This window comes from Phoenix dactylifera, chromosome 11 (genome assembly GCF_009389715.1).
Source record: "Phoenix dactylifera cultivar Barhee BC4 chromosome 11, palm_55x_up_171113_PBpolish2nd_filt_p, whole genome shotgun sequence".
NCBI lineage: Eukaryota > Viridiplantae > Streptophyta > Magnoliopsida > Arecales > Arecaceae > Phoenix > Phoenix dactylifera.
The window spans coordinates 26426557-26452614 of record NC_052402.1 but is presented as its reverse complement, the minus strand read 5'-3'; the positions used below and the strand labels follow the sequence as shown (position 1 = coordinate 26452614).

The 26058-nt window shown below is 37.7% G+C and overlaps 1 protein-coding gene and 1 long non-coding RNA gene across 2 annotated transcripts in view; one reads left to right on the top strand and one right to left on the bottom strand.

Moving 5' to 3' along the window:
* Nucleotides 1–26058, top strand: part of LOC103698442 (K(+) efflux antiporter 3, chloroplastic) — a 57232-nt gene that overhangs the window by 22678 nt on the left and 8496 nt on the right. Inside the window, exon 8 of the mRNA XM_039131984.1 lies at nucleotides 128–178. Within this exon, the coding sequence (XP_038987912.1) occupies nucleotides 128–178 (51 nt within the window). The remainder of the gene's footprint in view (nucleotides 1–127; nucleotides 179–26058) is intronic.
* Nucleotides 984–9776, bottom strand: LOC120112474. Its single transcript, XR_005514112.1, has 2 exons — nucleotides 9545–9776; nucleotides 984–1950 (listed from the first exon to the last, which is right to left on the bottom strand). It is a non-coding gene; the product is annotated as an uncharacterized LOC120112474 (long non-coding RNA).

Sequence of the window (26058 nt, the reverse complement as noted above, 5' to 3'; positions counted from 1 at the left end):
TACGTGAGATGTTTCATAAATCTTGATTTTTATCATCTTTAATATTTTGAATATCGTGTTCCACTCATGCACATGATAGGTTCTCAACTTAATGACTTAGTAGAAGCTCTTCTGTTGATGCTTGCAGGACATAGCAGTTGTTCCTTTGTTGGTGATACTTCCTGTGCTTGAGAGTCAGGTATGCAAGTGTAGCCTTTGTGAATTCAATAAAAAAAATATTTCTGATGGAAGCGGTGCAATTTAGAATTCCACGTTATATCCAATTAAATGCGAAGCAAGTTATTTTTCATATTTTACATTCAAAATAGATTTTTCAGACAATCTGGTTCTGGGAGCACCTTATGAACAAAATTTAGTATTGACTTATTGATGCCAGCAATTGTTTGACATGTTATATCCAATTAAATGTGAAGCAAGTTATTTTTTCATATTTACATTCAAAATAGATTTTTCAGACAATCTGGTTCTGGAAGCACCTTATGAACAAAATTTAGTATTGACTTGTTGATGCCAGGAATTATTTGAGCTTCTAGTTCGATTTTTCATAAGAATATGTGTAAGGGAAGACTTTATTGACAAGCTATCATTAATTGCACCTCAATTTTGTTGTGTAAGTGAAAACAATCACCAATCTTTCATGCAGTATCCAAATCTTAAAAATTAAGCAAATCAATTTCATATAATTATTGTGAAAAATTTTGTGAAGAGTTAGATAGGATGGTAATAACTGAAATAAAACGGTTTTAATTAAGGCTTTAGAAGTACTGACCTTAGACTGGGTCAAGGTGTCCCAAGCTTGAGCTCTGTAGCAAGTCCATCCATGCCTGTCGTTGGTATAGCATGGACTTATAGTACCAGCCCAGCCTAGCCAAGCATGCATCCCTTTTAAGCTAAGAACCTAGATTGAGCCATCCTATTCATACCCAAATGTTTGAACTTTGAACCCTTTATGTCATGCTACTACATATCTTTTTTTGATAAAATATACTTTTACTGTTTACTAGCTTAATTCTAAGTATTTTGGAAAGGCCAATGATCTAATCAAAGATGATTATTTTTGCATTAGAAATGAGTTCTTTTTTTCTATTTAAGGATTTACCTGCTTAAAAATCCTTGTGGTCCAAGTATCACAAACATAAATCCACATGTCTAAATTTGAAATTAAAATTTAGCCTAAACATAGTGCATAATGTCAAAATGCAAAACCATCTCTTTTCCTCGGGTAGGGCCAATTCTAGCTATATGCTGCATCTTTCCAACCTATATTCTGCCATAATGCTACATTTGGTCTTAGAATAGGAACAAGTGGGATGACTATTTCTATTAGTAAATGTCCCTCTAATGTTACTATTCTGAGGTTTAGTCTGAATGCTGGTTGGTTGAAATTTTGTTATATCTGTTTTGATTCAAGTGTTGTTAAAAATGTTGTTCATTGAAATGAAGGGTTAAATGGGGAATAAGAGATTAAATAGGGAAAGGAAAAGAACAACTCCCTTATGTGGCATAAGGACCCCTTACTTTTTGTCCACATGACCTTGGTTCATCTTACATCAAAATATATGGCAAAGGATTTCAAAAGAGTGACAGAAAGGGCTAAAGACCACCAAGAAGAGAACATGGTCGCACCAAAAACTCTCAGAGCAAACCACCTGTGCCTTGACATTTTGTGCCTTGCTAACTTCGCACCATAAGTTTCATCCATTACATGATGGGCATCTGATCCACAGTGTCCAAGAGCTTAAATTTTGTAATTGATGTTAGGGTTTTTGGTGTAAGGTCAAGCTGCAATGAGAACAGAAGTCTCGTGCTCGGTCCAAACATGGCTTCACCATGATTAGCAAATGTGTTTGAACGTCAAACGACTTTCATTGTGTTCCACGTTGAGTAAGCTTCCAATACTTCATGAATCACCTCACGGAAGTTTGAACAAGGAAGATATGGCCAAAAAACCTAGGCCGTGTTAGTGCTAGCAATTCATGTAGCAAGGAGCATGGCATTAGATTGCAATCAACAGAAATTAGCACATGTTGTTATATATAGTTTTTTATTTAATAAACCAAGTCTGGCAAGTTCTACAATCCCATCTTTACAATAAGTCAATTAAGTGATGGTGTGCGTGCAGAGGGCTAAGCATGAATTTCAGAAAATTTTTATGCGGAAAGAACGGGTTAAACATTTTAACCCAAAACATGTTTGATATTTTAAATATTTTGACTCTGGTACCAGTCGAAGACAGTCTTCAACTGCACATCACATGTGGCGCGGGCTCAGTCCCAATACATAGGGTGACACCCGCGCGTGCCTATCAAAGCACTCATCATATGAGCCTCCGGGTGGAGAGCCACGCTTCGTCACACGATCACGCGTGAGAGTTTCCGAAAATCGGATAGTCTCCCCTAATCCTTTGCTTTGACACCAAATATCACAAAGCCCTCAGATCCCGAGGATTGTGTGATTCAAATAAATATGCATAAATCACAACTTCTTGTGATTTGAAGATTGAGATCATATCTCAACCATAAAAGAGATCAGATCTCTTACCTTTAGAAGGGGGTTCCTTCAAGGATGCTTCGCAGCCGCACAAGTGTCCGGCCTCGATGACTCGTCCACGCAAAGCTCCGGAATAATCAGCTTCCCGGGAAGTGCTAGCTCGCAGGGAGGCAGAAGGTTGGCTGAAAGGGAGAAGAAGGAAGAAGATGGACCTTCACAGCTCAAGAACTCCTTCTTGGGCTTTCACCTTCAGAACTACTATCTCCTCTCACTCTTTCTCTGGTGCTCTTGATCTTGTTCAGAAGAAGGAAGAGGGGTGGTCTATTTATAGGCCAAGAAGAGGGTGAGGTGTCCCTATGAGGTGTCCAGGACACATGTCACACATACAAGGAAAAGAGGTGTCCTGCTCCGCCACGTGTCACGCATGCAAAGGGGTGAGGTGGCCTGGAGGGCGATGTCATGGATGACCTCATGAGGCAGATGAGGTCATGGATGACATCAGGAGGAGTGTGAGGTGTCCAGGCCCGCCACATGTCACACATGCAAGTAAAAGAGGTGTCCTGCTCCGCCACGTGTCACGCATGCAAGCAAAAGAGGTGTCCTGCTCCGCCACGTGTCACGCATGCAAAGGGGTGAGGTGGCCGGGATGTGGGTCCCACATACAGTATGTGGATCTCATAAATGCAGGACGTGGGTCCCACATACAGTATGTGGGTCCCACCTAGGCAGGACGTGGGTCCCACATACAGTGTGTGGGTCCCACATAGGGAAGGAAGTCCTAGTCATACTAGGATCATAATTGATTTTAATCCAATTTGACTCAAGCCAAATCTGATTTGGTTGGGGGCAAATTAGACATTTTCACCAAACCAATTTTGGTGTCAATTACAGTTTTACCAGTTTCAAATCATATTTGAATTTGGTCAAGCCCAATCTCTATTACTCAATCAAATTGAGTCTAATCAGTGATCCAATCACCAATTAACTTCTCCAAGCAACAATTGCTTAGGGCAATCAGTCAATCACATTGACTATTTTACCTCTAGACGATTCTCAATCGTCAATCAACCATTTGATCAATCTAGAAACTTCTAAGCGTGTGACCTCACAGGTTCGAACCTAAGTCGGTTGTACAAGAACACTTCCTGCACTAATCGAAGTAACTATCTAGCAATGGGACCCGACGACCGGATAGGCCGAATAGATGCAAAGCAACATTCTAGAACCTATGGACTATGGTTACCGCATAATTCATCCTCTTGATCAGAAAATGCCCAGGGTGGGTTCAGAGTCTGTCTACCCTGAAACGATCCATCCGGAAATATGTTTCAATTCAATAAGTCAAGTGATAGTGATTTAACTTTCCCTGGCCAGGGTACTACTTAATTGAAAACACAAGGCATTCACCCTTATTTCTAAGGGAGGTCAATCCTATCTTGATCTGCAACTGACTACCACAAGTACTTGACTGGACCCAGAAACCTTCCGTCGCTGGATTAGAAATCCAGGTAGTCCGGCACCAAAGTACAATGAGTTGCTTGCAAGCCACCGGTTGCAATCTCAGGTCTAAAGGATACATATACCCATATCCACTCGGAACAACTCTTGATAAGAGAGAGTCCGTCAATTGGTCACGTTCAGTGAACGTACACTACCATTCACCTGTATATCATACTAGTATCTCTATACTCTTTGGTTTGGAAGACAACCAACAAATATGATACACAATGACCTACGCCCGATAATACTATCGTCCTATTAATAGTATATCATACGGTCATGAACATTTAAGGACCTGTGTGACAAAATCATATTTCATTACACAAAGCAGTCCTAAGAACTTCATCACATCGGAGTTTGTGAAGATGTTCTGGTGATGAATAAATACCATGTTATTTATAATTGATTCAAATACATTTACAATCAACAATTGATTGGATTTAGGACACAATTCCTAACAACTCCCACTTGACCTAAAGCCAATTAGTACAGTATCGTATACCCATTTTCAAGTAATGATGGTCAAACTCCTTTACACTGAGGGCCTTAGTGAAAGGGTCGACTAAGTTATCCTTCCCGTCAATCTTTTGAAGATCAACGTCACCTCGTTCTACTATCTCACGAACCAGGTGATATCTGCGTAGAATGTGCTTGGTGCGCTGGTGAGCTCTTGGTTCCTTAGCTTGAGCGATGGCCCCAGTGCTATCACAGTATAGTGGGACTGGTCCATCAGCGGAGGGTGCAACTCCAAGCTCAGCAATGAACTTCCGCAGCCACATAGCTTTCTTTGCCGCATCCAATGCCGCAATATACTCCGCCTCGCACACAGAGTCCGCTATAGTAGTCTGCTTGGAACTCTTCCAACAGACAGCCCCACCATACAGGGTAAAAACATAACCAGACACAGACTTGCTATCATCACGGTCTGATTAAAAACTTGAATCGGTATAACCGACAAGTCTCAACTCAGTATCTCCATAAACAAGCTACTTATCCTTAGTATTTCTCAAATACTTGAGGATAGTCTTTACAACTTTCCAGTGGCTTTTTTCTGGATCAGACTGGTACCTACTCACTACTCCTAGCGAGTGTGCCACGTCTGGTCTAGTAAATGTCATAGCATACATAATAGATCCCACAGCAGAGGCATATGGAATTCTACTCATACGCTCTCTTTCTTGGGGAGTTGTCGGGCAATCTCCTTTGGAAATAGTGATTCCATGACCTATCGGAAGATAGCCTTTCTTGGAATTTTTCATGATGAATCGTTTCAGCACAGTATTTATGTACGTGGATTGGGACAGACCGAGCAACCTCCTAGATCTATCTCTATAGATCTTCATCCCAAGGATGTAGGATGCTTCTCCCAAATCCTTCATGGAGAATTGTGATGAAAGCCATATTTTTACTCCCTTTAGTGCAGCGATGTCATTCCCTATTAGGAGAATATCATCCACATACAGTACAAGAAATAAAACTACCATACCATTAGCCCATTTGTATATGCAAGGTTCTTCTCCGTTCTTAACGAAGCCATAAGTTTTGATAACCCTGTCAAAACGAATGTTCCAACTCCGAGATGCCTGCTTTAGTCCATATATAGACTTTTGCAGCCTACACACCTTAGACTCATCTGCAGAAATAAAACCTTCAGGATGTATCATATACACCTATTCCTCTAAATCTCCATTTAGAAAAGCGGTTTTAACATCCATCTGCCAGATCTCAAAGTCTAGATGGGCCGCAATCGCAAGCATGATCCGAATGGATTTCAGCATTGCCACAGGCGAAAACGTTTCGTCATAGTCAATACCATAACGCTAACGAAATCCCTGGGCAACTAGACGGGCTTTATAGATTTCCACCTTTCCGTCTGCGCCTCTTTTCCGTTTGAAAATCCATTTACACCCTATGGATTTAAATCCTTCGGGTGGGTCAACCAATGTCCATACATTATTGACCTTCATGGACTCCATTTCAGATTCCATGGCTCCAAGCCATTTATCAGAGTCGGACCTTTGCATAGCATTCATATAGGTGACGGGATCCTCATCGTTCTCATCGAGACCAATGGGATCATCGTCCCGGACAAGAAAACCATAGTATCTATCCGGTTGATGCGGTACTCTACCGGATCGCCTAACGGGTGCAACCTTAATGGGTTCTGAGTTTGATCCAATCAAATCAGACTCTAACGGTTCAGTTCTAGTTGTCTGATCCTCTACCTGTTGAACTTCATCAAGCTCAACCTTAGAGCTGATCGTTCCTTCACCAAGAAATTTCTTCTCCAAGAAGATAGCTCTATTGCTGACGAACAACCTTTGTTCATTAGCCTGGTAGAAATAATACCCTTTGGTTTCTTTTGGGTAGCCGCCAAAAAGACATTCTTCCGACCTAGCTTCCAGTTTGTCTGCTTTCAAACGACGAACATAGGCTGGAGACCCTCAAACTTTAAGGTGAGAGAGTACAGACTTTTGACCGGTCCATATCTCATATGGAGTTTTAGTCACAGATTTACTGGGAACTCTATTAAGAATATAACAAGCGGTCTTAAGTGCATAACCCCAAAATGATAAGGGCAAAACTGTAAACCCCATCATGGACCGGACCATGTCCAACAGAGTCTGATTCCTTCTTTCAGACACACCATTATACTGCGGTGTTCCGGGAGGGGTCCACTGAGAGAGAATTCCATTCTCCTGCAGATATGTCAAGAAATCACTTGAGAGGTATTCACCACCTCGATCAGATCGAAGTATCTTAATACACTGTCCAGTTTGTTTCTCTACTTCATTACGGTATAATTTGAACATTTCAAATGATTCATACTTGTGTTTCATAAGAAACACATACCCATACCGAGATAGGTCGTCGGTAAATGTAATGAAATAGCTGTATCCATCTCTTGCACTAGTGCTCATAGGTCCACATACATCCGAATGTACAAGACCTAATACAGCACCGGCTCGTATACCTTTTCCAGTAAAAGGCGACTTGGTCATCTTTCCAAGAAGACAAGACTCACAGATAGGTAATGATTCACAATCATTAATATTTAAAATATCCAGTGAGGCCAACCTGTTGATCCTGTTCTTGTTAATATGACCTAGCCTACAATGCCAAAGGTAGATATCAGAGACATCATCAGATCTAGGGCGTTTACTTGTAGTGTACATTACACTAACAGATTGTGACAATACATAAATGCCATTGTTTAATCGTCCATTGATTACTGTAACACCATTCATAATGATATCACAATAATCCTTCTTTATACAAATTTCATAACCGTCTAAAGCCAAATGACCAACGGAAATGACATTCATTAAGAAACTAGGACAATAGTGACATTCACCAAGGGCAATTATGTGAGAATTTGAAACAATTTGAATATTACCTAATGCTAGAACTGGAACAGTTCTTCCATCTCCAATATTTAGGAATTTCTCATTGTTACCGAAATTCTCAATGACTTGCAGTCCTTTCAACGTATTACAGATATTAAAAGGACTTCCGGTATCCAATACCCAAGTCATAATATCACATACAAAGAAATTATAAGGTGTTATCATATAACCACCTTGACCAGCAACTCTTTGCTGATTTCTCTCATTAGCACTCGAGTTAGCCTGATTCTTAATCAAAGGTTTAGTCGGCTCATCACTATCCAATAGTGATAGGGGGAACTTATAAGAGGACATTTCTGCATAAAGGACAAAACCATGGCCTTATTAGTAAATTAATCAATTAATCTAAAGACATGGATTTTAGTCTAAAGATCCTCCCACTATTTTATACGAATCAGGAGCCTCTACCTCTAATCCGAAGAATTACTCTTAATTCTTTAGTGGGCACTAGAATCCAATAGGCTATACCTGGGCTCGGCTTTGGTCGGTATCAACCCAAATACACCTAAAGGTAGGTTCATAACAAATTGCTTCAACTAAACAACTTCTAGTGATCTTTTTGCCCCAGGAAGCACTTCAGCAGGCGTATATCGACACTACTGAAAGTCCCGGTTAGGTCCAACCATTAACATGTAGCAATCAATGCAAACTATCTAATAGATGGTCAAGCCCGACTTTGGCCGGTATCCAACCGGACCACCCATTCCAATAGTTGCAACTGACTCATCATTATTGTATGACAATTCCAATGGCCGATACGCACCAGTGCGCACACGCGCCTCCAATGTATATAGGCGCATTGGACTCATTATCACACAACTAATGGGAGGCTATGACGTGGTCATCTCCATTAACCATATCATTTTATGGACCTAATAATTTAGAGGATTTTTATAATAAAAAGCTGACTCAATCCAAATGCTCCCACTGACTTCATAAGTCAGGTATCATAGGAAATAGATTCAAGTCAGTGCACCTAAATCAGTCCAACTGATTTTCTTATAGGCATGGGTCAATTAGAGTCAATCAGAGATCTGATCAAAAGAGATTCACCAAGATGGCCAGGTAAGTGAGATCAGCGGAAGGGTATGCCATTAACTTGACTGGACCGAAACCCAGTAAGTAGCTCCCAATTAAAAACTTACTGATTACAGTTGCCTTTGACACCAACTGGTTTATCAATTTCAATTCGATCAATATCATAACTCAAGCTCAACCACGAAGTCTAAATCAACATCCATTTGGTCTAATCAAAGACATAGACTTGATCAACTACAACTATTGCAAAGATCAAGAGTAATCTTGACCCAATCTAAGAAACAACTTTAATTAGATTAGATCAACTACTCTACCAAGTTTGATTTCAACCATTGAGTCCAACTCAATTGGATTTGTTTTAGCTAACCATTACCCCATGAATTATGCAATGTCTTAGACGTTCAAATCACATTTAAAGTCTAGGATCTATATCATTACTTAATTCATAATTAAGTATATTGCATTATTCATGTCTTATCTTTGTTTTGCATGCTCCATAACTTTAAATCCTTAAAACAATTTTAAGATTCAAGTTAATCATGCAAACAAATATGTTCATTTATCATATGAATAACATAATGAAATAATATAATCAGTTTACATCATATGTAAAAGATCACATCTTGCATAGATATTTGATATCACAAAGAACCTGGACGAGCTCTGATACCACTGATGGTGTGCGTGCAGAGGGCTAAGCATGAATTTCAGAAAAATTTTATGCGGAAAGAACGGGTTAAACATTTTAACCCAAAACATGCTTGATATTTTAAATATTTTGACTCTGGTACCAGTCGAAAACAGTCTTCAACTGCACATCACATGTGGCGCGGGCTCAGTCCCAATACATAGGGTGACACCCGCGCGTGCCTATCAAAGCACTCATCATATGAGCCCCCGGGTGGAGAGCCACGCTTCGTCACACGATCGCGCGTGAGAGTTTCCGAAAATCGGATAGTCTCCACTAATCCTTTGCTTTAACACCAAATATCACAAAGCCCTCAGATCCCGAGGATTGTGTGATTCAAATAAATATGCATAAATCACAACTTCTTGTGATTTGAAGATTGAGATCATATCTCAACCGTAAAAGAGATCAGATCTCTTACCTTTAGAAGGGGGTTCCTTCAAGGATGTTTCGCAGCCGCACAAGCGTCCGGCCTCGATGACTCGCAAAGCTTTGGAATAATCAGCTTCCCGGGGAGTGCTAGCTCGCAGGGAGGCAGAAGGTTGGCTGAAAGGGAAAAGAAGGAAGAAGATGGACCTTCACAGCTCAAGAACTCCTTCTTGGGCTTTCACCTTCAGAACTACTATCTCCTCTCACTCTCTTTCTCTGGTGCTCTTGATCTTATTCAGAAGAAGGAAGAGGGGTGGCCTATTTATAGGCCAAGAAGAGGGTGAGGTGTCCGATGAGGTGTCCTGCCAGGACACATGTCACACATGCAAGGAAAAGAGGTGTCCTGCTCCGCCACGTGTCACGCATGCAAAGGGGTGAGGTGGCCTGGAGGGCGATGTCATGGATGACCTCATGAGGCAGATGAGGTCATGGATGACATTAGGAGGAGTGTGAGGTGTCCAGGCTCGCCACATGTCACACATGCAAGTAAAAGAGGTGTCCTGCTCCGCCACGTGTCATGCATGCAAGCAAAAGAGGTGTCCTGCTCCGCCACGTGTCACGCATGCAAAGGAGTGAGGTGGCCGGGATGTGGGTCCCACATACAGTATGTGGATCTCATAAATGCAGGACGTGGGTCCCACATACAGTATGTGGGTCCCACATACAGTGTGTGGGTCCCACATAGGGAAGGAAGTCCTAGTCATACTAGGATCATAATTGATTTTAATCCAATTTGACTCAAGCCAAATCTGATTTGGTTGGGGGCAAATTAGACATTTTCACCAAACCAATTTTGGTATCAATTACAGTTTTACCAATTTCAAATCATATTTGAATTTGGTCAAGCCCAATCTCTATTACTCAATCAAATTGAGTCTAATCAGTGATCCAATCACCAATTAACTTCTCCAAGCAACAATTGCTTAGGGCAATCAGTCAATCACATTGACTATTTTACCTCTAGATGATTCTCAATCGTCAATCAGCCATTTGATCAATCCAGAAACTTCTAAGCGTGTGACCTCACAGGTTCGAACCTAAGCCGGTAGTACAAGAACACTTCCTGCACTAATCGAAGTAACTATCTAGCAATGGGACCCGACGACCGGATAGGCCGAATAGATGCAAAGCAACATTCTAGAACCTATGGACTATGGTTACCGCATAATTCATCCTTTTGACCAGAAAATGCCTAGGGTGGGTTCAGAGTCTGTCTACCCTGAAACGATCCATCCGAAAATATGTTTCAATTCAATAAGTCAAGTGATAGTGATTTGACTTTTCCTGGTCAGGGTACTACTTAATTGAAAACACAAGGCATTCACCCTTATTTCTAAGGGAGGTCAATCCCATCTTGATCTGCAACTGACTACCACAAGTACTTGACTGGACCCAGAAACCTTCCGTCGCTGGATTAGAAATCCAGGTAGTCCGGCACCAAAGTACAGTGAGTTGCTTGCAAGCCACCGATTGCAATCTCAGGTCTAAAGGATACATATACCCATATCTACTCGGAACAACTCTTGACAAGAGAGAGTCCGTCAATGGTCACGTTCAGTGAACGTACACTACCATTCACCTGTATATCATACTAGTATCTCTATACTCTTTGGTTTGGAAGACAACCAACAAATATGATACACAATGACCTACGCCCGATAATACTATCGTCCTATTAATAGTATATCATACGGTCATGAACATTTAAGGACCTGTGTGACAAAATCATATTTCATTACACAAAGCAGTCCTAAGGACTTCATCACATCGGAGTTTGTGAAGATGTTCTGGTGATGAATAAATACCATATTATTTATAATTGATTCAAATACATTTACAATCAACAATTGATTGGATTTAGGACACAATTCCTAACATTAAGGTTTTACAAAGGAGTCTGTTGGGACTTGAGATAATACAATCATATATGATTTGAAGCTTTGTGGGACCCATCGAGTTTATGGAAGGGGCCCACTGCTGTGTGAGACAAGATACACCTAACTTATTCTCCCAATATTGTTGAGGATCATAAGGGTGAGGTTTAGGTCTATTACACAGCGGAAACTTAAGTTTGCACTGCACGTAATCTGTGACTGCATGATGCTTTAAGATTTTAAACCTTTGATGGATATAACGGAAAAAAATGGGATTCTGACCCTGTTATCCGACCATGCGTCTGTTCAAGCTCCTCTTCTTTCCCTTGCACTTTTTCTGCTATCATGTTGAAGCCTAGTAAGATGCCTCCCATCATTCCAGGATATATCGAAGCCTCATTCCCCGCCCCCCCTCTCTCGTGTCCTTACCCTGTTCTATTCTCTCTAAGACATGCACACGCAACTCTCCTATGTGCTTTTCTCTTCTCCTTCAACGCTCTATAATTTCTCTTTATGGCAGCCTATTTTCAATTTTGGCAGGATATCGATCTCTCCATTGCCTACTTTCCTTTCTTTGCCTATGATTTCCTTTCATTTGTACTTGAAGAAAGAACTCCTTCATAACCTATTCATGAGGATCAAGATCCTAGTCTCGTCTCCAGTTCTCTCTTCCCCCCCCCCTCCTAGAGTTCAAAAAGCCACTACTGCTCTCTCAAAATTCCGGTAGCCATGTTATAAACAAAATCCTAAATGACTCAAAGAAAACAGGATTTATACACCTTAAAAACTTATCTTTAGGAGACTTTCTTGATGGCTTTTAAGAGAAGAGAAGAGATGAGGAAACTTGGAAGAAGCAGAAAGAGCGAGAGGGATGCTCGAGTGGGTTGCGTGGTGGGATAAGTAACTGGATTAGTATCCTCTTTTTTTTTGGCTACCTTCAGCGAATGATTAAAATCTTAAAGCACCAAGTGGTCACAGATTAGGTTCTGTAGAAACTTAAGTTTCCACAAAATAGTGGACCTAAACCACACCCCAATTATAAGCATTCTAGAATGCTGGCATTTGATTATAGAATGGGACCCACATTATACATGAAGTCTTTCACAGCCGAACAATGATGTTGCTCTGTAGATACACTCTTCACCTTAGTCCTTCCTCAACAGGCCTCCATCCCATCACAAAAGCCGTTGTTTAGTCTCATTGCAGAACCATCATGTTTCTCTATAGATACACTCAAGGTTCGTTCCCCGTACCGGTGCCACACTAACATAGTGTTGGTACGGTATGGTATGATATTTTTTTTGGCATACCGAGTGTTGGTACGCCATCCGTACTGGATACCGGTACAAAACTGGTATGGTACGGTACGCCCTGTACTGTCCGGTTCGGGCCGGTACAACATACCATGGATATATTCTTCACCTCGGTCCTTTCTCAACAGACCTCCATCCCATCACAAAAACCTTTGTTTAATCTCATTACCTGTCTTAGTTGTTATGGCTTTTATCCAAATTTTTCCTAGCCTTCTTCAATGATGTGACAAAATTCAGCCATAAAAACCATCAAAGTTTACACCAATCTCATCTCTAATACCAAAATCCATCTTTCTAAAAGCTAAAAGCCGTTATATTATATAATGATGAGGGAAAGAAAGAATAGGAGTAAGAAACAAAGAAGGATAGCAGCAGAACCCCACCTATTGCTTGCGTTCACTAAATGCTTCATCTTTAATTTATCTTTGCTGTCATGGCTGGTTAAGGTTTGATGCAATGTCCCAGTAGTAGTAAGTTCTATTTTTAGCATATGTTGATGTGCTGATTGATAATTATATTATTCAGTCCTAAATTATGCATTAACTACATGTCCATTACATGTTTGAAAGAATGCCATCAAGAGTAGTTTGGGACTTTAGCCTATGCTGTCATGCATTTCGGTGCAAACATGTGGCCCATATGACTCCACGACAGCCATGTCTGCAGTTTAAAATGACCTCCATGTGGCTCCCAAAACAGCCCTATGTTTGCAATCTAAAGGCTACTCCACCTGTGTAACCTAGACCACTATAAGACAACTTATATACCTATCCCATATAAACCTCTTGTGCTGTCCAAATGTATCATAGATTACTCTAAACTTGTGATAAAGGAAGCCCACTACAAGACAACATATATGGTGTTGCCCAAGGTGACAAGCCAAGAGGGGGGGGGGGGGGTGAATTGGTTTTTCTAACTTTTTGATTCCTTAATCGAGTTAATTGATGAGTAAGTAATTGTAGTAAAGTAAGACAATACACAATGCAAACACACAAGAAATATAGTGGTTCGGTGCTCTCCTAAGCACCTACGTCCACTCCCCAAGCGACCCCTTGGGAATTCACTATAATCCCGCGGATTACAGTTGGATTGTTTTTCGGGCTCACAATCCAAAAACCTTTACACTTTGGTTTTTCGGGATCACCAAAAACCTATGTTGGTTTTACGGGCTCACCAACGAACCTTCACAATTGGTTTTACGGGCTTACCAACAACCTACGTTGGTTTTACGGGCTCACCAACAACCTACGTTGGTTTTACGGGCTTACCAACAACCTACGTTGGTTTTACGGGCTTACCAACAACCTAACAATGTTGGTTTTACGGGCTTACCAACAAACCTTACAACAAGAATAAAGAACAAGGAACTAAAGCTCCTAAATGAGCAAATAAAACAATTATCAGCTACAAAGAAGAGTTTAAAATATAGTTATTCCTTTAATAAGGCTCTTCTCTTCTTTGTCAAGATTGCTTCACTCTTTAAGGGTTGGTGGAGCTCTTAATGTCTCTTGGAATCTGCTCAACCACTTTCTTTTGGCTCTTTGAATGAAGCTTGCCTTGCTACGGTTTTCTCTTGAATGCATTTGATGTCTTTTCCAAATCTTGCTTCCTCTGATGAATACTTCCTCTTAAATACTTCTCAACCTCCAAATAGTCCTTCCTGACCGTTGGATTGAAGAAACTAGCCGTTTATAGCCATTGGGAGTCCAAAAAGCACCTCTGCACAACTAGCCGTTATGCTTCTGCCCGTGCTTGGGTTGACCCAAACTTTTCTTGGGTCGACCCAAACCACTGTTCATCAGACTTGGGTCAGCTCAAGCTTTTCTTGGGTCGGCCCTCTCAGAAAATACAGAACCTTGTATTTCAGCCTTCCTTCACTTGGGTCGACTCAACTCTTTTTGGGTCGACTCAAGGTTGGGTCGACTCAAGGTGGGGTCGACTCAAGTTCCATTGGGGTCGACTCAACTTTCACTTGGGTCGACCCAAGTGCTGTTCATCCGTGCCATAAGTGCTAGAATGTGCCAGAATGTTTCTAAAACGTGCTAGGGTCGACTCCATCTCTTCTAGGGTCGACTCCTACTCTGTGCCAAGTGTTCCAAAGGCGTGCCACTTCGTTCCAAGGCGTGCCAAATGTATCGGGGTCGACTCCAAACTAATTGGGGTCGACTCTAATCATGTTTTTCTGCACTTTGAAGGTTAGTTATGCACATTGAAACAACAATATGATATTCCAAGCAAATTACGATACATGGCACAATAGAGTTTCATACCCTTAACAGTGGAAATTACCGAATTGCCCTTTTAGATATTTTTAACGTGAAACTTTGCCAAAATGGATTCTTGAGCTTTCTACCATTCTCTATTACAAATTTTATCTCGTTTATCAATTCTTGAGAGTGGTTCTGACCATATAGTCCTAATGTATCATGAGTGTATCAAGGGTATGCCATTTATCAATGATGTATCGATTTAATTTGCATTTCTAATTTGATATGGCCTCAATGGTTGTGTTAATCATCAAAATAACATTATCATCCTCAATCTCCCCCTTTTTGATGATTACAAAATATTGATTGTAAGCAAATTGGCATTCATATGAAAAGTTAGATTTAACATTCATAAAGTACTTTTGGTTCAAGAGTTTCAAAGTAGTCTTATTTAGAGTTTGTATAAATGAACCAAAAACTCCCCCTATCCTATCCAAATGGATGCCAAATGAGTTTTAGCTTTGCTCCCCTTTACTCTTGTATTTCATTAAGACAAAATTTTCGAAAGTTTGTGTCAAAGCAAGAGTTTCAAGTCATGTATCGAGGCAAGAAAAATCTCTATGATTATGTGCCAGAATTTAGATTTTCTTTTTGTCACATGTATCGAGGCAAGAAAAATCTCTATGATTATGTGCCAGAATTTAGATTTTCTTTTTGTCACATGTCTCCCCCTTAAGTATAAGATATATACCTTTTATATTTTCTCCCCTATACTGTTTTTCTTATAGAATTTGCTTCTAATTTCTCCCTTATATTTTCTTCCCCTTTTTGTTATCATCAAAAAGAATGAATAATAATGAAATGGATAGCATTGTAATGACAATCACAAAGATCATAACTCAAGAGAAACATTGTCTATGCCAAAAGCACTATGTTTTAGAGAAGAAATACAAACTACCACAAGAGCAAATATAAGTCAAAACAAATACAAAGTCTGGGAGATACTTTAAGAACATACTTCATGATAATGCTTTAGAGTTAATCAGCTTTAACATTATCAACATATTTCAATCTAAGCTGATTTATATTCAATTCAAAACATAAAGCATTATGAGCATATACTCAGATATTTCTTTTTCTTTTTGACAATATCAAAAAGATTGCAAAATAGTGAAACATTAAGCACAAGGCAATATTTCATTCAATGTATGTCAAATTATTGCAAGCATATGAATCACGTAACTCAAGGCAATAATGTCAGGGCAAGATAATGAGTATAGATCAGAGCCAATTAAGGTGGTTTCAAAATTATGATGAGATCACATTAAATTTGATGATTTTAACATTCTTTTAAAGTTCTTTTACCTTTCTTTCAAAAAGAGTAAATCTAAAACAATTTCAGGGGTAACAGATATCATCAAAATCAAGGATGAAAAGTTTGGCTTTAAGAATGAGACATTTAGGATGTGAGCCAGAAGTGATCTCTAAATGTAGATTCCAAAGATAGTTTTCAAATCAAGTGTAGATGGAATCTTTTTCAAGTTATTTCAAGGAGTATCAAGAATAATATTCAAAGAAAGCACGAGTGAAAATCCAACACCTTTTTTTTTAATATATTAAGTATATAGCAACATGAGAGCAATCTAATTAATTTTCAGAGTATAGTATAAGAGCAGATAAAGATCAAAACTTATATACTCGAAAAACATAAGATTATGTTGAATCCTTAATTCTTAATGACTTCAAAGTTCTTTCATGATATAGAAGTATTGGGGCATAGATACCAAAATATGAATTTATGCAATGTAGGATACATAAAATTCAGGGCTTTGAAAGTTCTTTTAAAGCTCTCTTAAAGACTTTCTTTGACTCCTTTAAAGATCATAGCATCAAAATCAATTATAATGAACTGGCTCAGGATTGAAACACTAAAGTGCAAGCCAATAAGAGCTCATTAGTGGATTCCAAAGTAAATTTCCAATACTAAGACAAATGGAATCCTTTTCACTTAGTTTTCAAACCAAGTGATTTACCAATTAAGTACAGATGAAAATCCAACTTTCAAAAGATATTCAATGAAGCACAAAGTCTAATGCCAAAATATGCTTAAATTTGATATCAGTTTTAGATCAGTTAGACATTAAAAACATACTAAAAGTTCTTTGCCAAATTTACATAGAGTAACCTTTAATGATTTAGCTTTAAGAAAATTCATTTCTCTTTCATTTATGTAAGGCTCTTGATATTAATTCATGCTTTGTAAGTAAAGCGGTTAAATTTAGAAATTGACAAGAATGATTATGAATCAAACATAAAACATTCAAAGTATGCATCAAATGTAAGTGACTTTTGAAAAAGATGCAGAATGCAAGAAGATTGAATATTTAAGGCTTTCCCTCAAAAGATACATTCTTCTTTAAATATTCTTTTCTTTTATTGAATTTCAGATTTTAATGATAAGCATGAATGAACTGAAATTTTGTGATATAGAGTGATCTAGAGTTTTTCAAAATTTATAGCAATCACTCTTTTAAGTCTTTCAAGAACAAGTTATGCTTCCTCTTAACTTTTGAGAATATGCACTGAAATATTGATCTGAAAATAATTCTTTTGAAGCTCAAATTTCTTTCAAAAGTAATTACATTTTCTTTTCTTTATGAATTATTTGAGTGAGCTAAAATATTATTAGCCTTAAGATCATTCACTCTCCTCTAAAAATAGCTTTTTCTCTTAATGATAGAAGCACTTAATTATGTAGGAGAAAAGCATATAGAAAATCATTCAAGTGTATATTTATAAAATTCAATTTCTTAGTCATGTTTTCTTAGCAATGTATACATGTAGCACAATAAATCTTTTTAATATCAAAACAAAATCATATGCTTAGAACTATTTGTTCGCAATCAAAATTATTGAAAAACACATCATTTAGACCAATTTCAGTATACTTATAAGATAGAAAGATATGTTTCATATGCGTATCGGAGCAAACAACCAAGGCATCAAAATTAATTCTATTTTTCTTAAACCGTAGTTTTTATCTAGGAATCATATTGAGTTATTCTCCAAAATCTTTTTTTTTTAATTTCTTTCTTTAACCACTCAATGAACATTTTGATTATCTTCATTTGTTTTTCGGTTTTACTTTTCTATGCTCTATATTCTATTTGCTCCCTATCCAGTGGAGTTGGAAGGGGCACGAGGTACTACCACTAGCCTCCCTCTTGTGCCGTCCCTAATATACCCTACACCGAATAGTTGGGTCAAATCGTGCCGGGTACTACCACTAGCCTCCCCATTGGCACCATCCCTATGATGAGCAATGTAGAAAGGTTAAACTTTTCTCTTTAAAAATGTTCACTCCAAACTCTTCCTATTATAGTTGATTATGGATTTTATCCCATCCAAAGGAATACTCACATAATTCTTACAAATGTGCTGAATATATTATGCTTGTTTTGCTTTTACCTAAGATTGGAGTACTTAGTTTTATTATCTTAACAGATTTTTATGAATCTTTTGATATCAATTAGATGTGATTCATTAGAATTAGTTTGATATCTTTGCATATAAGCACAAAATGAGCATACAATTTGGCCTACAAGCTGCATGATATAGTAATACAGCTTCAAACAGTAAAATTACCTCGCTCATTATTTTTAAGCTCTACAATATGGGGTCATAGATATACCTTTCTTCATGCCAAACTTCTGTAAGAATATTCTTGTGAACTTACTTTGGCCAATGAAGATCCCCTTTCTTATTTGTCTTAGTTTGGAGTTCGAGAGGAAAGATTAGTTCATCCATTTTACTCATTTCGAACTCACCCTACATGAGCTTAGAAAAAAAAAAAAACTTTACATAAAGCTTCATTAGTAGCACCACAAATAATGTCATCAATATATATTTGAGCAATTATGATATCAGAATTTTTTTTTTTGATACATAGTTTTATCACTATTACTTTCTATCAAAAAGTTACTTAATCATTCATATCATGCTCTTGGTGCTTGTTCTAAATCAAATAGTATTTTATCATATTTGTAATGAATATTTTTCAAATATAGATGGTTATTTTTACATAAAAATTATAATAATATAACCACACAGAAGTTCATTCTACACATCATTTGACAAAATACAAGTCTCATAAAACAATCAAATGAAAGTGGTTATCTTTGGCTTCTAATCATGCAAAGATTTCATCAAGATCTATTTCATCTTTTCTGATTAATTCTTTTAGTAATCACAAATTCTTCTTAATTAAGTGTGTTTCTGAAAAACTCAGTTTTGTTCCAAATATAAAAAGTTTTCAGATTCTTCAATAAGATTTCAAATTTTATCCCTTTCAAAATGATTTAGTTTAACTTAACCAATTATCATCTTGTTCATTCTTCTTAATGTCTTTTAAATAGAAGCAAAATGACAAACTATATTTTCAATAAAAGATCTAGTTTTAATAAGAATAATATGAATTGACATTTCTACAACTGGTATCTTTTCATTGAATATTCTATATGCATTGCTCAGAGAGTAATATCCAAAGAAATACTTGTTTTATCAGATTTGGCATATATTTCATTCTTGAGAACATAACATGTATAACTGAAAAAAAACATGAAGGTATGCACCATTTGATTTTCTGTTTTTCATGAGTTCACATGGGGTTTTCTTCAAAAATAGATTTAATAGAAACCTTATAATATGACAAGCTGTGATGATAACATTAATCAACTGCTATCACAAAGCATTGTCCTTACACAACAAAGGTTCTATTTTTATATTTTTATAACCCCTATATGTAATAGTATTCTTGGTGCAAAAATAATTGTATTCAATACCGTTTTCTGTGCAAACCTTATTAACAAATTGGTTTTCAAAACTGTGCCATGATACTTTCATAGTTTGCAAACCTTTTTCATTTGAAACCTTTTGTAAGTTTGTGCCAAAGCAGAAAATATTTCAATTTAAGTGCCAAGAATAAAACCAACGTTAGCTTTGAAAAATCATCCATAATTACAAAGTCAAGAAGCTTATCTCCTAGGCTCACTATCCTAGAGATCCAAATAAGTTCTTATGGAGAATTTTCAAAGACTAAGAGGTGGAAACAATGTTTTCAGATTTCGAAATGATTTTAGTTTGTTTTTCTAGATGACATGCATAGCAAACTTTGACCTTGTAGAAATTAATTTAAGTAAGCCAATGACAAGGTCTTTTGAGATTAAGTACATACTAGTATGAGTTGATTTTATATGCCAAAAGTGGTTTCTTTAATCTTGGTATTCATAGTGCATATATTTAAAGGCATACCAAGTATACATTCTCATGTCTATGATCAATAAAAGATAATACCATTGATAAAAACTCTCAATCAAGCATATAGAGAATTCATAGAGTTATTCTTAATAAATTGATTAATCATTTAGCAACTTATCCAGCAGTAAGTAAAGCATACTATAAAATGAAGTGATTTGATTATATTTTTAAAAATATTACCTATATCACAAAATTGATTAATACCTGCAATTTATGTTTTAATTAGATACTAAGGCAAAGAGAATGATGAGATGCAAGGATTACTAATTTCATTATTCTTTTCATTTCAATTACTTTTCTTAAGTATATTTTAAGTTTCATTCTTTAATATATGTCTAGAGCACCCAATGTCTAAATTAACATCTTTTGTTGGAGCCTTGAGTGCTAGACACACCTACAGAAAATATTCAGATTTTCAACTTAGGAACCCAAGCTCTTTTGGGTCCTTGTAGGTTAGCTATTATTGTTCCTTTTGGAACCCATATTTTCTTAATGGCTATTTTGTCCATAGGCTTGCAGATTTTAGGATTATAAGGAATGTATTTCTGCATACTCTTATTAAATTTAACAAACATCGATTTAATATAAGTAGATGATGGATTTTTAATTTTCTGTTTTTATTCATTAGGTTCATCAGATAAATTAGAATCCGTTTTATGATAGATAGTGGAGGATTTAACACATATGTCATTAAGGGATTTTTGTGTGTACCAAGATTGATATCCTAATCCAGCCTTTTCAAATTCAGCTCTTTGATTATTTATCATTAAGTTCAGTTTTTCAGAGCTGATAGTAAATTTTTCAACTATAGGCTTAAATTTGTTAACTTCTTTAGTTAGCCTTTCATTGTCTTCTGAAAGTAATTTATTATTTTTCTGAGTTATATCATAGCTTTCAGCAAGAGATAGATTTTTCTGATTTAGCTTTTTATTCTTTAAACTAAGCTTCTTATATTCTAAGTATAGATCAGAAAAAGCATCATGAAGTTCATCAAATGTAAAATCAGATTGAGTTTCAGCATGTACTTTATCTTGGAATGAGAAATCACTTTGTGTTCCAATACATACCTTATCTTCATGTACCATAAAGCAAGAATTTTTAATTCCAGTTTGCTGCTCTTCTTCTTCAGAGCTAGTTTCAGATTCACTAAAAATGTTAGTGCATTCATATTTACCTTCAAGCATATTCCAGATTTCCTTAGCAGTTATGCAAAAAAATATGCTATTAAGTTCACTATCATCTAATGCACAATATAGAATATTCATGGCTTTTGCATTTTGCTGAGCCATTTTCTTATCATGATTAGTATTTGTGTGTAGCCTGTTGACTATGATACTCCATAAATCATAGTCATGTGCTTGAATGAAAATGCGCATGCGTGCTTTACAATGTGTGTAGTTTATGCCATTAAATAGTGGAGGTCGATCAATTAACTGTCCCTCTCCTAGGAAACTGTCTATTTGAATTGTCATGATCTTTGGCTCTTTGACGGTTAGGTCAAAATCAAAAAGGCAAGGAATTATAGAGCACCTGCTCTGATGCCACTTGTTGCCCAACGTGACAAGCCAAGAGGGGGGGTGAATTGGTTTTTCTAACTTTTTGATTCCTTAATCGAGTTAATTGATGAGTAAGTAATTGTAGTAAAGTAAGACAATACACAATGCAAAGACACAAGAAATATAGTGGTTCGGTGCTCTCCTAAGCACCTACGTCCACTCCCCAAGCGACCCCTTGGGAATTCATTATAATCCCGCGGATTACAGTTGGATTGTTTTTCGGGCTCACAATCCAAAAACCTTTACACTTTGGTTTTCCGGGATCACCAAAAACCTATGTTGGTTTTACGGGCTCACCAACGAACCTTCACAATTGGTTTTACGGGTTCACCAACAACCTACGTTGGTTTTACGGGCTTACCAACAACCTACGTTGGTTTTACGGGCTTACCAACAACCTAACAATGTTGGTTTTACGGGCTTACCAACAAACCTTACAACAAGAATAAAGAACAAGGAACTAAAGCTTCTAAATGAGCAAATAAAACAATTATGAGCTACAAAGAAGAGTTTAAAATATAGTTATCCCTTTAATAAGGCTCTTCTCTTCTTTGTCAAGATTGCTTCACTCTTTAAGGGTTGGTGGAGCTCTTAATGTCTCTTGGAATCTGCTCAACCACTTTCTTTTGGCTCTTTGAATGAAGCAATTGAATGAAGCTTGCCTTGCTAGGATTTTTTCTTGAATGCACTTGATGTCTTTTCCAAAGCTTGCTTTCTCTGATGAATACTCCCTCTTAAATACTTCTCCAACCTCCAAATAGTCCTTCCTGACCGTTGGATTGAAGAAACTAGCCGTTTATAGCCGTTGGGAGTCCAAAAAGCACTTCTGCACAACTAGCCGTTATGCTTCTGCCCGTGCTTGGGTCGACCCAAAAAAGTTTGGGTCGACCCAAACCACTGTTCATCAGACTTGGGTCAGCTCAAGCTTTTCTTGGGTCGGCCCTCTCAGAAAATACAGAACCTTGTATTTCAACCTTCCTTCACTTGGGTCGACTCAACTCTTTTTGGGTCGACTCAAGGTTGGGTCGACTCAAGGTGGGGTCGACTCAAGTTCCATTGGGGTCGACTCAACTTTCACTTGGGTCGACCCAAGTGCTGTTCATCCGTGCCATAAGTGCTAGAATGTGCCAGAATGTTTCTAAAACGTGCTAGGGTCGACTCCATCTCTTCTAGGGTCGACTCCTACTCTGTGCCAAGTGTTCCAAAGGCGTGCCACTTCGTTCCAAGGCGTGCCAAATGTATCGGGGTCGACTCCAAACTAATTGGGGTCGACTCTAATCATGTTTTTCTGCACTTTGAAGGTTAGTTATGCACATTGAAACAACAATATGATATTCCAAGCAAATTACGATACATGGCACAATAGAGTTTCATACCCTTAACAGTAGAAATTACCGAATTGCCCTTTTAGATATTTTTAACGTGAAACTTTGCCAAAATGGATTCTTGAGCTTTCTACCATTCTCTATTACAAATTTTATCTCGTTTATCAATTCTTGAGAGTGGTTCTGACCATATAGTCCTAATGTATCATGAGTGTATCAAGGGTGTGCCATTTATCAATGATGTATCGAGTTAATTTGCATTTCTAATTTGATATGGCCTCAATGGTTGTGTTAATCATCAAAATAACATTATCATCCTCATATGGGTATTCTCATATCCAAGGTTTGTTGTCTTAGTACTAGACCCTTTACTGGTGCCACACTAGCACAGTGTCGGTACGGTATGCTACAGAATTTTTTTGGCATATCAAGTATTGGTACGCCACCCATTCCAGATACCGGTACCGAACTGGTATGGTACAGTATATCCCGTACCGCCTAGTTTGGACCAGTACGGCGTACCATGCTCATGTCAACCTCTTGTGTTGTGCAAATATATCGTAGGTTAGCCCAAATTGTTATTAGTATGGCCTCATATCTATGGTCTAAACCAACCCAGATCTGCAGCCTAAAACTAGTCATATATGTAGTCAAAATTTGGCTATCTATATATGCAGTCTAGATGTGTTTTATGTATGCAGCCCATGCCATTCCACAGATGCAATGCAACCACAATTTAAATCCATCCACATGTGACAATTAAAGCATATTAAATGCATAGATGGATAATCTAAGACGGGCATCAAATAGTGCCCTTCAAGATGGTTTAGCCTAGAATGTCTAATCATGAACAATGCACACAAAATCAACTCCTGGGTGGTTTTTTCCAAGATGTATAATTATGAACCAAGGTCCGCCGAATGGGCGGTTCGGCCCGTACCGAGCCGACCTAGTGGGGGACCAGTTCGGTTCACTTTTTTTCGGGACGGGCTCCAAACTGGCCCAAACTGGTCGCGAACCGCCCGGACTTGGTCCGAACCGGCCGGTTTTATGTGGAACCAATGTGAACCGTCTAGTTCGCACCAAGTTGGACCGACTCCTAACCGGCCCCCCTCCCTTTTCCTTTTGCATTAAAAGATGATTGGGAAGGCCTGAGAAACAGCTTGAGAAGTTTCTCAGGCCTTCCCAACCTATCCGAATACTCTCCCCCTTTTTTATGGCAAAAAAAATATGCTGATTCAGCACGATTGAAGGAGGATCCAATTCTAAATAAGGTATGCTTCCTCTCCTCTATCTCATTCTCTTTTTTTAGGACACAAAAAAATATCTTGAAATTTGCAAAATAAGAAAAGATTATACCAAAAATTTTGATTTTGACTTGATTTTATGATATGTTGTAGATTTATGGATGATTTACACGATGACAAAAAATTTTAATTTTTAGATTATATATAATTTTTAAAAATTAAAAATTAAAAATAAATAATTTTTTAAAAAAATGTAAAATCAGAAGCATATTTAGGGGCATGCAAGCTACTTTTCGGCTAAATTTGGTGTCCATTTATTCAAGTTTTGATGCGATCATATGCATAGTGACCGAGGCCTAATTTTGAAAAAAATTGAGAAACAAATATCCTTTGATATATGCCCTCGGGCCTAAATCTGGTGCATCTAAGGCATTGTCTTCTGGGGCTACTATCTTACACAATCCAGAGCATCTTACGGATCAGATTTTGTTGCCATTATATTCGGATGAGCCCCTCTACAGCCGCATTATCAGCCAGAGGACACCTCTCAGAGGTAAAGCTTCAGCGAGAGATCCTAGAGTGCTTATAACCCAAAGCACATTCTTTATGTTAGAGGGTTGCTTAATTAGAGGGGTGGGTTGATATGCCTCTTGATTATGTTAATGATCCGGATATCTACGAGAGGCATTGCCATGCTATGAAATTTTAAATATCGGTATATATATTGTACTTTAAATATATGTAATTGATTATATTATTTTATATTTTTTACCTTACTAGTTGATTTTAGGATATTTTATGTTGCTTCTTGTAGCATGCAACATCTCATTAATCTTTTTATATTTTGTATCACTTTAAAATAATAAGATGCATTATTTAGGTTAAATCGGGATCGTAGAAACATCAAGAAACATCAAATGATACTTAAAATCATTGAAAAAGTTGAAAAAAAATTGATTACCAATTAATCAAACTTGGAAAACTTTTTAAAAAAAATTAGGTGTGCCGGTTCGGAACGGGCACGCCCAAGCGTACCGACAAACTGGCAAGCCTAAGCGTATCGTGTGTCGGTATGGTACTGGTTCGCCCACTGACCGGTATGGGTTCCAGTACCGGTTTGGCAGACCTTGTTCTGAACAATGTACTCAAAACCATATCCTTCAGGTGGTTTAATCCAAGAATAGTAGGCCCCAAATCATATCCTTTGATATAGTTTAGCCCAAAGTGGCACATTAAAAAGAGGGCCCACAACCATGCCCTTTAAGGTGATGTAGGCCAAAACAATCGAAGTCATGAAAAATGGGTTTATAGACATATTCTTTCATGGTGGTTTGGCTCCAAGGACTTTCAAAGTCTTTAAAATGTAGCCATTTCCTTTAGGAATAGCTTTTCTTTTTAATCAAAATAGATCTCTAAGTATTTTTTGAACTAGGAAGAAACAACAAGAGAGACCCCTTAGTCTCTAAACTAGAGAAATTGAAGACTGACCTTTAAGTCTCTAAATTGGGCAAATTTAACATAGGACCCTAACCCTAAGTCTCTAAACTAGACAGATTCAAAATAGACCTCTGAGTCTTTAAACTGAATAAATTTAAGAAAGACCTCTATGTCTCGAAACTGGACAAATTGAAGATAGACCTCTAGGTCTATAAGATGGACAAATTCAGG